Source organism: Ischnura elegans, chromosome 9 (assembly GCF_921293095.1).
Source record: "Ischnura elegans chromosome 9, ioIscEleg1.1, whole genome shotgun sequence".
NCBI lineage: Eukaryota > Metazoa > Arthropoda > Insecta > Odonata > Coenagrionidae > Ischnura > Ischnura elegans.
The window spans coordinates 52,368,616-52,382,211 of record NC_060254.1 but is presented as its reverse complement, the minus strand read 5'-3'; the positions used below and the strand labels follow the sequence as shown (position 1 = coordinate 52,382,211).

The following is a 13,596-nucleotide window of genomic DNA, read 5'->3' as shown; positions in this document are numbered from 1 at the left end:
GTTTCTATCGGAATAAGAAATATAGTATGGTTCCAAGATGCTGTTCTACGCGTTACTCTGAAAAACATCTATTTTTCATAGCTCAAGCAATCTAAGCTGGTAGCCTCTGATGGATGTACTCCGACGGATGATAGATCTCTGCGTGCTATTGTGGAGATAATGAGTAAAACGACCCATTGCCCGTTTAAATCCAGTCATATACATCTAAATCTGTTCGCTACCCCACAAGCCGCCTAAAAAGGCGTGTGGCAGGGGGTGGACACTGTAGGCGTTTACATATAAAAATCAAATGATTTTTCAAAATTACGACAAGCATTTATTAACGTCCTTTATGGTTCGGCGGGAAAACGAATTCCCACATCTATCCGTTCGGCAAAATATCTCTCTTAATAATGTAAATATCTCTCGTCTCTCAGAATTGGAAATGTTGTGGGGCTCTAAGATGATGTTTGCCATGCCGCTCTTAAAAAGATATCTGTTCTCAATTGTTCAAGCATGAGCATTAGGGTGTTGCTTATTGTTTATTTTTTCTCGGATTTTTGATTTTTACCTCTTAAAATATTCTATGGGGTGAGAATGGGTATCCTAAAAATGTCAGCTCAATTGTTTAACACTTAGAGGTCGCTCAGATTGCATATATGCAATAACATTAAGTTTTCCCGATTTTTTTAAGTAACATAATTTTCAGGGGTAGCGCACAATTTTGCAGCCCTTAAGATGCGGCCTGCGAGCGACCAGGGGTGTGACGCGCGGCTGTAGTTCGTGAAAAAGTATTGTATTCCTGGAAAACTATTGAGCGAATCGAGCGAATTTTGGCCCTTCAGAGCTGCAAAACTGTGCGTTACCCCTGAAAATATTGTTACTTTAAAAAATCGGGAAAATTTAATGTTATTGCATTCATGCTCTTTGAGCGACCTCTTAATGTTGAGCTGAAATTTTTAAGATATCCATTCTGCACCCCATAGCATATTTTAAGGGGTAGAAATAAAAAATCCGAGAACATATTAGGTCTGCATGTGATGGATAGGAGAAAATTTGGTGTTTGGCGAGAGTAAAAGTGTGTTGCTGATTGGATCGGAGACTTTACGCTGCTCGTGGAAGGGATGCCTCGTGCTACTTCGGCCACCACGGCTGATTCGACCCCGTCGGCCGTCACTTTCAGTTGCAGGCCGGGCGGGCTCCTCGATTCCATTCGGGCGGCTTGTGTTTCCTGGGGCTGTATTCTGTAACTCCAAACCGATCGGTGCGGCACCGATTCGTCGGGTGCGACGTCACACCGACTCCCGGTAAGAAGTCGTGCGATTCTGTACGAACCCGGTCGGTGCGGCACCGACGAGAGGACGGGAGATCGTCGGTAGCCGTACCGACAGCAAAAAGGTGTCGGTAAGGCTACCGACTTGTGGGTTTCATGAATTCCACCGTGCGCATTGTACGTGTTTTTTTGTTTTCCACTCAACACCACTTGTCAACAATTTACGCATCACGTCATTCACTAGTTGAGTGTTGGCGAGCTACGTGTGTCTTCCATTCTACATATACTTGATTTTGACATTTTGACTTCTGCACCTCCTGGACTACCCGCAAGTATATATCATCGACCTACGCACTCCCTGGAAAACCACCACGTACCCTGCATTGACCTCTCGCCCTTCTTGATTTCTCTCCGGGAATTGACATCTTGACCACCTCTACCTTCATTGACTTCTGGTGAGTGAAAATCAGTAAATTCATCATTTTCAAAGTGAAAATTTCGTTTTAAGAATTTATTCATCAATAAATTTGGGAAGAATCGATGTCTTACACTGAAAGGGTCAACTATTTGGTTGACCAGATAATGTCACTCATTGAATATCCCATGCATATCAACTTGGATCTTGCATCTTAATAATTATGAGAATGTGGTACTTTCTGAGAATTATAAGTGAAATTTTTTCAACATTGTACGTTTTTGACAACCAAAACTTTAGCCTGATGGACCCTGTGGGCGCTTTGCGGCATCTCCGCAGATGGAGGAGAGAAAGGCGCCTTAGGCTTCTGAGGGATGTCCGCACCAACCTTAGGCACCTGCGGGATACCTCTGACCCTTTTCAAACAAGCGAGGAACATTTTCGCAAATTATACCGCCTAACTCAGGACATGGCAAGAGTCCTCATCGAAGAATTGCGACCAGTCCTTGCTGCTGGTCAACGTGTGACCCATATCCCATTGGAAATCAAGGTAATATCATTTTACACGAGGTAATATAATTATTGAAGTTGGAAATATACCATATTAATGCCAGATTACCTTTATAGGTCCTATGTGCCCTACATTTTTATGCGCAAGGCAGCTACCAGCGTTCCACTGGAAGTGATAGGAATGTATCCCTGAGCCAGCCAAGCGTGAGCAGGGCAATTAAAGAAATCACAGAGTGGCTCAATTCCCCACAAATTCTGGGGAAATGGATTATTTTCCCACTGAGACCAAATGAGAGAGCAGAGGCAATCCTAAGGTAAAGAACTAACTTCAGCAATAATATGAATAACCTACTTTCATCTTATGCCAGGAAATAAGTGTTGGATAGGGCAAGTCAAATTATAATACAATTTTAAATGTAGCTAGGTATCTCAGGTGACTTGGCTATTGGCAACTGTTTTGTTAGTTATTGATCTGATTGTTATGCCAAGGAAGTTGATTAGTGTGTCATAATTAATACTTATACACAATTGTAATTAACAAATATGGAGTTATCTCCATTAAAGTAACTTTGATTATTTGATTTACAACAATCATCAACTGATTTTCTCAGAAATTCCTCAATTGAATATCACAGTTCACCCCATAGAAATTCATTAATCGTATTTTTAAAAGAAGTACAGAAATAACTTAAAATTTTGTGGGAGATGGTTAAAAAGCCTCACACCAATTTGGTTAGGCCCTTCTGCTGTCCCTTTGCAAATGTAATAAAGATAAATATCATTTAAAGTTCTATAATTTTATTCATGGAAATGAAAATTTTCATACAATTTATCCATTTTTCCCAAATGAGGAAAAGTATACACACAATGTACACTCACGGATGAGACAGTAATTTCAGATCTTCAAATACTGGCCTACAAAATTTGAAGCACATGGAGTAGTGTAGAAAACATTTGTTGTATGATTTCATCCACAAATTTTCTGGTTTCCACCTGCCCTTTTAGGATTGTTTTCATCAAGCCATCATGTCTCAGAATGTGGTCAACTAAGTTGTTCCGTCCTCTGCTTAAGGATTTTAGAAGACTTCTATTTTATCCCACTCTTCTTAGCAGTTCCTTGTTACTTGCAGTCTATACATTTTATATTCATCATTCTTCGGTAGCACCACATTTCAAATGCTTCAACTCTTGACTTCTCTGCTACTGTCATCGTCCAAGCCTCACTTCCATTGAGAAACATGCTCCATGTATAGCATCTGATGAATTGTTCCCTTGCTTCTATGCTTTTATTTTTACCTGTAAGAAGATTCTTTTCATAGAAGCTCTCTTTTCCTGCACTATTCTACTGAGTATTTCCTTCTTACTTCATCCATCGAAGGTAATTTGGCTTCCCAGTTAAGAAAACTCTCTCACCTTTTCAAGCTTATGCTTCTCCAGGTTAATTTTTGCCTTAACCTCCTCTCTTTTACTGCGTACTAATACCTTAGTCTTATTTTTTTTTATTTTCAGCTGATATCTGGTCATTGTCCTTTCCATATTTGTCAAAGTCTTCTTCAAATCCTTCTCAGTCTCGTCTATGAGTGCTATGCCATCAGCAAATAGCAGCACACTGATTTTTTTACCAGGATATTGACACCCACAGTCATCTCCTTGATTTCATTTCACTAGCTTATTTTAGCAAGTATTACTTTAAAACAAAGAATGACTAGCTTACTTTGGCAAATATTACTTTAAAACAAAGAATGACTAGCTTACTTTGGCAAATATTACTTTAAAACAAAGAATGACTAGCTTACTTTGGCAAATATTACTTTAAAACAAAGAATGACTAGCTTACTTTGGCAAATATTACTTTAAAACAAAGAATGACTAGCTTACTTTGGCATATATTACTTTAAAACAAAGAATGACTAGCTTGCTTTAGCAAATGATAAGTTAAAATAAATAATGTGTGCGTGCTTCAGCAAATGATACGTTAAAATAAATAATGTGTGCTTACTTCAGCAAATGATACGTTAAAAAAAAAAATGTGTGCTTACCTCAGCAAATGATACGTTTTAAAAAAATGTGCTTACTTCAGCAAATGATACAATTAAAAAACCTACTTCCTAAGATGTTGTTTAATCCTGAAAAGATAAAAGAGCATTCATAAATAAAAAGGGTTTCCACATTTCCAGGAACTACCAAAATGCAGGGATGCCTGGTGTTTTGGGGTATGTTGATGGCACCCATATAGCCATAAAAGCTCCAAGGGAGGAAGAGCACTTATATGTGAACAGAAAGCTATTCCATTCAATTAATGTGCAAATAGTAAGTTACATCATTTTGCAATAGACAAATGAACATGTTATCGTGCATGGTTGGCTGACTTATGTCATATGTGGAACATCCTCCACTTTCAGGTTAGCAACTCAGATCTCAAAATTTATAATATTTTGGCGAGATACCCGGGTAGCAGCCATGACTCTTTTGTGTGGGCTAATTCCGCCATTCGCCAGAAGCTGGCAGAATTTTGGGCTACGGGTGAGAGATGTTGGTTGCTAGGTTAGTATTTCTTAAATTAAGTTTGTCATGAAAATTTCTTCAAAACTGAATCTCTAATTTCTGTGTTAAATAATTCCATAGGTGATTCTGGTTATCCACATGAGCCATGGCTCCATACCCCAATTTTGGATGCAGCAGAGGGCACACCCGAGGCACGTTTCACTCGCCTTCATGTGAAGGCACGTTCAGCAGTGGAACGATGCATTGGATTGTTGAAGGGAAGGTTTAGATGCCTTCTCCAAGCCAGGAAAATGGAGTATGACCCTAGCAAAGTATGCCAATTTGTCAATGCCTGCAGCGTCCTGCACAACATGTGTATGCTGGGTGGAGTTCCATATGGAGATGATGAATTCCATATGGAGGATGAAATTGATAGACCACCGCCAGTGGAACAAGGGGGTAGGGCCCTGCTTCTAGAAGCAAGAGCGGTGAGGGGAGACATTATCAGACGCCTTCAATATTAGGTAAGTTTTGTTTCTATGAAAGGTTGTTTAGCAGTCTAACTGCACTACTTACATTTCCTTCATCTCTGTCACAGACGCTGTGAGGACCTCCAATGTTCTCCTCGTCTCCTCAGAGTTTCTGGCTACAACCTCTACAGCAGATGCTATTCTTTGAATAGCATCTGCCATAGCCTCGCTTGCAGCCAGGGCCCTCTCCTCCTTTTCATCGAGATCCGCGTCTAAAGAGAAGGAAAATAAAATTCTCACATGAGCAACCTTATCACTGAAGCTGCTGTCAGGTAATTTGCCCAAATATTAACTCTAATCAATGGGTATCAATATTATGGTACATGACATAAATTTTAGAAGTCTTTATACTGACAATTGAACCATCACTCACCACAAATCCTCCTCCTTTTTGCAGAAGGAGGCATTCCCGAGGTGGACGGGGTAGAACCATCTACGGTGGAAGCTGATGTTGATGCCTCTCCCTCCTCAACGAAAAATGGCAAGCTCCCATCGGGCATAACTGTCACAATCTGAAATGCGATAAAGTAAGCAAACTTACACCATAATTTATCAATTGGATATTACCTTCACTGCTACGATAAATGACATGGTGCCTCACCTCTAGGGGGTCGACAATTCCCGGAATGCCACTGACTGCCGTTTCCCCGATAAAAGCAATTAGCTTTTCTTCGAGGGCAGTCAGTGGCACGACAGTAGATGGCCCTCCCCCTGTCTGCTGGGCCGACCTCCTTATTTTCATGGCCTTCTGCTTCGTGTCTGATCTCCAGTCCATCCATGACTATGATAAAACAGGAAATACCATTTAAATACCTTTACGTGGTGATAGAACCACAGTTCAATTAATGCAGTGTTGAAGTTTACCCTTGACCACTTTTCCGGGGTTTTACTCCCTCCAGTGGGGCAGGAATTGAGGAGATCTGTGAGCTCCCTCCACAACTCAGACTTCCTCAATCCTGCCTGCGGCCCACTGATTCGGCCACGAGCCAGGTCTAAATGCTCCAGCATAAACTGGAGCATTAACTCCCTCTGATAGAGTGATATCTTCTTAGCACCTGAAAAACGCATCAAGTGGAAGAAATTAAATGGGTAGAAACTTAGAAATAAGGAGTTTGTGCTAACCTTAAGGAGTCACCAATCCTCACAAAGCCCTTGAGTACAATATAATTCCTAATCTATGTTCTACGAATAGGATATGTATGAAAGTAAAGTAGGCTGGAGTAGAATGGCTATGAAAGGAATTATCCTTTTGCCCTTCTGTCCTCGACGTTCATTTGTATTACTAGAATTTGTATTAAAACTACAGATTTCACAGAAGACTGACTACCTATATAAATCATGTTCAAATTGAAAGGCTGGGAGCTCTATTCAGCTCTTACAAAAGAATATATTTTTGCATGACTTTTAAATTTGAACTCCTCTTTTCTCCTGTCAGGAAGTGGCTGATGATGCAGACTTGGTTTCCTGAATTCAGGTTTCATCTTGTACACTGGGTTGCAACGCTTGTTCCATGTTAACATTTTTGCTAATTCCCAACTCAAACAATTGTTTGTACTTGATGTATCTTTGTGCTATATTCTCATCTCCTGTTTGCTGGCCCTTAATGCTTGTAAGCAATTTTCATGGCCACACTTGTTCTTTGTGTGAATTATTGTATTTTGTCTCTTTGAATAAACATATTGCTATGTATATGTTGTGGTTTCCTTAAATTTATTCATCCTATATTAATGCTATTAAGTATATTAAGTATCTAATTTCTATAAATGTTCATTGAGCTTACTTTTCTCAGCACTTTTGAACAGAATAAAATTCCCTCTGAATTTAAAAAAATTACTTGTGTAACTTTCACATTTTGCATAGGCGCACCTTATTATGAATAGTATATTAAGTGGATTCGTGGTCCAGAAAATCAATATATGTAATTCATGTACGAGGGCCTGTAGATATAAATGTATATTTCATGCATGGGTATTCAGATTTCTAATTTGTGATATGCGCGTATACATACATCCTGAGGGAATTTTGAAGCACTTTTACATGACATAAACAGAGGCAATACGATCGTATTCCATCTTATACATATGTTTTTGGTCATGTATTTTTCGTGTATTATTGATGCAACACAAAATGTTGTGCTGTCTGGGACGGAGCCTCAATTAAATATTTAATTCCTCACAAATAACTTTCAAATTAAAATACAGATAATAATTTTCGCAGTAATTGCGGCATGTTTTTTTTAATCTCCAATATGAGGAGACCGTTTGTCTGTCAGACCCTAGTGACCCTCCAGAAAAAATTCTGAATCCGTTCTTGCGTTCATTGATATAATTCAGAAGGAACTTTCTTAATGACAACTACATTACATAGGTATTATGGTATAGCAGCATCCGGTACCAATATGTATACATGACAATACGTCATAAAGGATAATTGAATTAATTCATTCCAACAACAACAATCTCCATCATATGCGAACTATATCCGATGTTGTAATATTGTTTCCTTCGCTTTTGTAGGCTGAGCACTACTGCCACATATTATACAAGATATTTTAACAAGTTATACAATATCAATTATCTTCATCTAAGTAACACCTTCCACAAATAAAAAGATTAATAAATGACGAAAAAGTACGTACCGACTCCTTCCATTTTTTGTACTTTTAGCGGGAATTGAACATTTTCAGTCTTCACTTTTTTCCACACTTACCTTTCATTGGTGGAGACACGTCAAATAACTTCTAACTTCGGGTGTATTCGGCTTTTCCCTTTTTGGGAAGGAGGGGGAACCGTACCGACTGGTTTGATACCGACGACCATACTGAATCGCTGAATTTGCCGTCGTCGGTAAGGAAACCGTCGTCGGTACGGGTTGATGTGCCGTCGGTTGGCTGGGAAGGGAAACCGACCGGTGCGGTACCGACGAAATACAGAATACGGCCCCTGTGACGCTTCCTCTTCTGCTGACCCCTATGCCCGAATTAATCCGCCCCTTTGGCGAACATCGTACGCTTCAACCGGCACAGCCCCCTTCATCCCTCTATCTGTCTGTCTGTCTGCGGGCCGGGTCGATTTTGCTACTGTTCCCATGGATCTCCGCGTAATTTTTTAGTTGGCAGTGGAAGAAAGTTCACCTCTTCTGATTTTACACATTGTTTTCTCTTGATAATGGTCTGAATTTCCCTGCGTGCGTTAGCCGAGATATTTTTTCGTGAATGATTGGTCATAAATACCTTACAATCTATACGATGAATCATACTAATGAAATTCCAGTCTTATTTCCATATTGTCTTCCATTTAATTTGGTTTAGCTTCTCAGACAGCTCTCTACATTCTCATACACTAATTCTATTTCGCCCCGTGAATTAGTCGTTATTAACCATTTTTATTCTGCCTTTGAGGAAAAAAATATGATTGAAAATATTATTGGGGCATATGTGATTACCATCTCTGGTTTACTGTCATCATTACAGTGTTATTGGCACATTATATACTTTGGCTGCGCAATATCAAAATTCTTTGTGGAGCTTGTTTTAGGAATACATACAGCAATTTAGCCGTGAAAGACCTCAAACTTTCAATAACTAGCCAGTCTCTTTTTCATTCTCCAAATCGTTTGTATTTTCAGACTGTAGAGATACGTTTTTGGCATTATCCGTAAAGACGTTTAATGGGCAACATTAAAGCAGATATAGAAAATACCTACTGGCTGGGAGTACCTTATTAAAGTGATCCGTATTCTTGGGGAATTGAATTTTTCCAGAAGGAATTCCACTGAAAATACCTTCTCCCCAATGATAGGCTGAAATCATGTTTTTGCCTACATTAATAGTACTGTTTGAGTATTTACATATTTTATTTTTATGCATAGTAGTTAATAATGCTGTCCAGAGATGTCTATCATTATGTAATCATATGAAAAAAACGATCGTATTCACTTACTTTGCTGTCGAATTAGAATTGATATCACCTGTCGCACTTGAACTAATGTTCTTCTTTTTCCTTCCTCCACAGGTAAGCTTTCCAGTCTTGGCTCACGAGGGTGCCCGACCCTTTTAATTGGTAAGTTTGGATCACTTTTCGGTCATTCATGATGCCGAAAATTGAATGGATCGGTTTAGGAAGTAATACAGCTCAACTCTCGTAGAGATATTGGCCATGGATATTTCTGCAGAGTGCTTAGTACATTAACGTTGAGGCAGAAAAAGCCTGCTTACCGATGTACATTCCTTCGTCCACCATAGTGATCGCCGTGTTTGCTCTATTTCCCGCAAGCGAGCTTGTTAAATAAGTCGTCAACTTTGCTATGAATGGAGAATACCGAAACATTCTGAAAGAAATTTACTATCCTAAATATCATCAACGTTATGGATAACTATTACCTTTGGCAAGCTATCAAAAATTTTCATATTTCATGCGTTACCCATCCAACTGACTTTCGTTGCGTATATGTTGGTAATACTAATAATGGTTCATTTATTTTCGTGAGGCCTTCTCCCATGAGAAAATAACTGTGCATACCTCTCAGCAATTCAGAAACGATCCGTACATAAACTCTAAGGACAAGAATAGAATGCCAAACAAATGCCCTTTGTGTGGACCGCCGATACTATAAGGACTGTCCAATAGCAATAACACTATGACTATATTCCTTCACGAGCAGTTTTCCCGCTCCATACAACATCCGATATCGGTTTTTACAATATTCGGGCATTATCAGTCTTTGGTGTATACGCCGAGCAAAGAAAAGAAAAAGTAACTCAATGGTAAAGAGCAAAGAATGTATAAAATATGCTCAAATACGTCAACTTATGAGGTGCAATTCCTAAAATCAAAGAGCAGAAAAATAATGTCAAATGAATGGTTTTTGAATTCGTAAGTGATTGTCATTTGGTCATAAGTGAAATTTTGGAGTTTTCTTTGCCATATTTATTGTAATATCCTGTGTTTCTGCGTAGCTATGGGGATAACACTATGGTTGACCGCTGAATTCACCCGCCAACAGTAACGCCCTCTCTGGAGACTTCTGTCGTGTTTGCCTCTACTATTTTGGAAGTGCGTCACGCTGAACAGTTCTTCTTCTTGTTCGGAAGACTAGAGAGCGAAAAAGGAAGAGAATGAGGGAGATGGGGATCCAATTTGGAGGGACCGAATGGAAAAAGAAGAATGCGGTTGAGGGAAGGAAGTGACGCCGAATAGTTTGGCATGGGAGGAGAAGAGAAAGGGCACTTGACAAAACAGGCGGAATCTCACGGAAAGGTGAAAAGTCTCGAGACGGATTGGGACTCCTTCGGAAGAAACGGGAAAAGTCTTTGAGCAAAAATAAGGAACCAAGAGGCATTCATTCAGTACTCTCCTCTGCATGTACTTTAGAAATATTTATGAGGTTTGTTGATTGTTTTTCGCTGCCGCGGTTTCTGAATCAGTAATTCCATCATAAATTCTATTATTTCAACACTTAACACTATATGATTACATGTATATAAAAATTAAATAAATGGGAAACAGAAATGAAATAGAAAGATAGATAAGGCAAATGAATTTTACCGTAGTTTTCGCGATTAAAGAAGTATTTTTTGCCCGAAATTCATTTAAAGGAAATATTTTAAACAACTTATAGGAGGGATAAGTTTTTGTTAAACTTCTGCTAATTATTGTTCCATTAAAGAACTTGAAAGTCAATGTATCCAAGAGGCTTTAGCTGCAGGGATTGTTACAAGTTGCACTGAAAATATAACAATTACCAAAACTCTCAAGGATATACTGATGAAATTCATTGTTTCACCCCCCTGTTTGCGCACTTAGGGGATATTAGCAACGTACTGCGCCTAAGAATATACATTAAAGACTGAAAATATGATCGCATTAATATCTACAGTGCTTATCCTCATCATAGGTCACTTGTTTCCAAGATCCACTCTTTTTCCAATATTTTGCTGTATAATGTTTGAAATTACGAGGAATATCATGGACAATTTATGAATTTTATCAATCACATCATCATATATATAAATTTCGCTGAACACCCCTAGTTACATTCATTTCCACGTGATGCTCGGATCAATTTGTCCGTCAGGGACGCGAGTGGCGACTTCTGGAAACCCATTTAAATGCCCAGTGGTTGTTAAACACATTTTGAGGCCGACTTGATGATCTTCTTTTGTATAATTCATGGGAAAACTGCTCACCCAAAAAACGGTAATGCCTGCAACTGAGAAACGATTTTTCTTTGCTTGCGTAAAAATGTGTAACGTGAGAAAAAAATTCGACTTAAACGCTATTTATTCAATTGCTGAGATTTCTATCACCTAATATAATCTCCTCCGTCCTGGCGTATTGTGATACAATGTATCGACGTTTGCGTTTTTTCACCGCAAAGTAAAACATTATTATTGCACGAAATATCTTTAGAATGTCGTTTTTTCCACGACCAATAAGAGACTATACCGGTAGCGTTAGAACTTACCAATGGATTAGATGACTCGATAAAGTTGCTACGATAGTTTTGTTAGTGTTACTGGCCTCCTAAGTAAACTGTAATGGGAATCTCTGTCAGACCGTAGACTGAAAAATAGACTAAACACATTAGATAAATTGAAGAGCAGTGTTTTTTCCGATGAAGTTAGCCATATCTTACGAACGCCAACATGCTGCGATAGATAAGGTCATATAAATAAAGTAAGATAGATATACCGTAGAAAAGAGAGATTCAGAATGCCTTTATTTCCATGATCAAAAAGTGACTATAACGGCAGCGTTAAAACTAAAACATGAATTAGATGACTTGTAGTGTAGCTTACTAAATTATGTTTTCCATAGTGCATGTTTCTGAATTTTCTTATTAGTTGGAAATGTTTGCCTTTTCATGAATGCGGTAGTATGCTTAACGTTTTTTGGACCGTGTGGTGGCCTTGAGTTGGGAGGTCCGGGGGGTCCGGACCCTCCTCCCCCGAACTATAAAAACACCATTCCTTTCCTTCATAAAAGGAAATAAAATATTTAAATATCATGTATTTACAAAAGATATGGCAAATGAAGTTTTTTCGTTCATGATAAGTGTTAAAATTAGTTTTTAAAACTCTCTACTCAGTGCCCTGTTTTTTTTTTTAATTTTCCCTCCTGATTTTGGACCCCCACCCTTACTATATTCCTGCCTACCCAACTGCATCTAATCAACCAGAAATATTTAGGTATGTCCCGGGACTGAGAAGGATAAGTGAAGCACCCTTAACGGCAACTGGAGAAATGATGCAAAAATTTGTCTCGGGGATGAGAAGATGTAAGTGATCGCAAGAATGGTAGTAATACAGGTGAGAGGAGGCGTCAAGGGTCTTAAGGGGCTTTCGGGTGTGATCATTATAACGGTAGAATAAGCGGGAAGAGCCGCAGGGTGCGATGAAAAGAGAGGACTAAACAGCAGGAACAGGAAACCACGCAGAGGGCGTAGGGATGAAATGGTATTTCCTGGGAGACGCCGTGAGATTTGGGAATTCTAGGGTTCGGAAATTCAAGGGCTTGCGGGCATTTCAAGAGAGGGTTGCTGGGGGTGGAGAGGGTGGTGGGGTTGCTGGGGGGGGGGTGTATATATTCGGGAAAAGGAAATCCCCGTGTGCCCACTTGTTCGTCCGGTCACATCTCCTTCCTCTCGTTCCCATCCAAAAGCACCAGTTTCGCACCATCCCATGGTTCCCAATTCTCGCCCCGAACGACTCCCCCCGTTTCCCTCCTTGACCCGCTAAGATGAGCACACAAAGGGCCCCAGGCAAAACTCTTCCAATCTGTCCAGAGGAGTTCACCTTTACTAGATGCGTTCCACCTGTTTTATCAAGTTCCCTCGTTCTCAGCCCATTATTCTCACTACTATTCTGGTGTTCAGGGGAGGATCCAGGCTTTTTTTCCCGGGGGGTGGCCACCAGGGTCTGACAGGCAAACGATCGTCTCATATTTGGGATGAAAAACTACATGCAACAATTACTCAACGAACTGTAGTGTTAATTTTAATATGAAAGTAATTAATATGTAAATATTTATAACTTTGGTATTTAAAGAATAAAATTTATTAATATACATATATTGAAAATCTCGTCTATTTTTTAAGCGTCGGGGAGGGGGAGGTGCGGGCATATGTCCCCGTGCCCCCCCTAAATCTGCCTATGCTGGTTTTGCATAATATTTGGTTCCTGTTCTTTACAATGGGCGCTATGGGCTGACATAGAGGAATGCGTTCATCCATTATTTCGATACACTTTCCCACGATATATTTAGTCGTAATTTTCAAAGGTTTATAGAGAAAAATTATGTTTGCATATATCAGTGAATCCCAACCGGTGGTTCGCGTATTTCTTGTGGGTACACGATGAACCTGTCAGGAGTACGCCGAATATAACCCGTATTGGCGGACGCCAC

General features: G+C 39.5%; 3 protein-coding genes across 15 annotated transcripts in view; 2 read left to right on the top strand and 1 right to left on the bottom strand.

Moving 5' to 3' along the window:
• Positions 1–13,596, top strand: part of LOC124165409 (protein madd-4) — a 1,214,641-nt gene that overhangs the window by 868,144 nt on the left and 332,901 nt on the right. The window lies entirely within an intron of this gene.
• LOC124165411 (putative nuclease HARBI1) lies at positions 1,391–6,880 on the top strand. 3 transcript variants are annotated; one of them, XM_046542816.1, is made up of 9 exons: positions 1,392–1,707; positions 1,968–2,217; positions 2,295–2,491; positions 4,355–4,487; positions 4,580–4,721; positions 4,803–5,185; positions 5,260–5,463; positions 5,589–5,718; positions 6,627–6,880. In XM_046542816.1, the coding sequence occupies exons 2-6, from the start codon at positions 1,972–1,974 to the stop codon at positions 5,183–5,185; spliced, it is 1,101 nt and encodes a 366-aa protein (XP_046398772.1). In that variant the 5' UTR covers positions 1,392–1,707; positions 1,968–1,971; the 3' UTR covers positions 5,260–5,463; positions 5,589–5,718; positions 6,627–6,880. The 3 variants fall into 3 exon arrangements, with proteins under 3 accessions (XP_046398771.1, XP_046398772.1, XP_046398773.1); XM_046542817.1 differs by having other exon boundaries at positions 1,394–1,707; positions 2,007–2,217; XM_046542815.1 differs by having other exon boundaries at positions 1,391–2,217.
• On the bottom strand, positions 4,206–6,620 carry LOC124165412. The gene is made up of 5 exons (XM_046542818.1): positions 6,056–6,620; positions 5,793–5,972; positions 5,565–5,703; positions 5,238–5,403; positions 4,206–4,303 (listed from the first exon to the last, which is right to left on the bottom strand). The coding sequence occupies exons 1-5, from the start codon at positions 6,257–6,259 to the stop codon at positions 4,279–4,281; spliced, it is 714 nt and encodes a 237-aa protein (XP_046398774.1). The 5' UTR covers positions 6,260–6,620; the 3' UTR covers positions 4,206–4,278.

Coding starts and splice junctions, on each gene's coding strand:
- LOC124165411 (XM_046542815.1), top strand. CDS start 1,891: ATGAGAATGTGGTACTTTCTGAGAATTATAAGTGAAATTTTTTCAACA. Junction 4,488..4,579: donor ATTCAATTAATGTGCAAATA/GTAAGTTACATC, acceptor CTCCACTTTCAG/GTTAGCAACTCAGATCTCAA. Junction 4,722..4,802: donor TGAGAGATGTTGGTTGCTAG/GTTAGTATTTCT, acceptor ATAATTCCATAG/GTGATTCTGGTTATCCACAT.
- LOC124165412 (XM_046542818.1), bottom strand. CDS start 6,259: ATGCGTTTTTCAGGTGCTAAGAAGATATCACTCTATCAGAGGGAGTTA. Junction 5,973..6,055: donor CCCCGGAAAAGTGGTCAAGG/GTAAACTTCAAC, acceptor GTTTTATCATAG/TCATGGATGGACTGGAGATC. Junction 4,304..5,237: donor GTGACAGAGATGAAGGAAAT/GTAAGTAGTGCA, acceptor TTATCTTTTCAG/GATTAAACAACATCTTAGGA.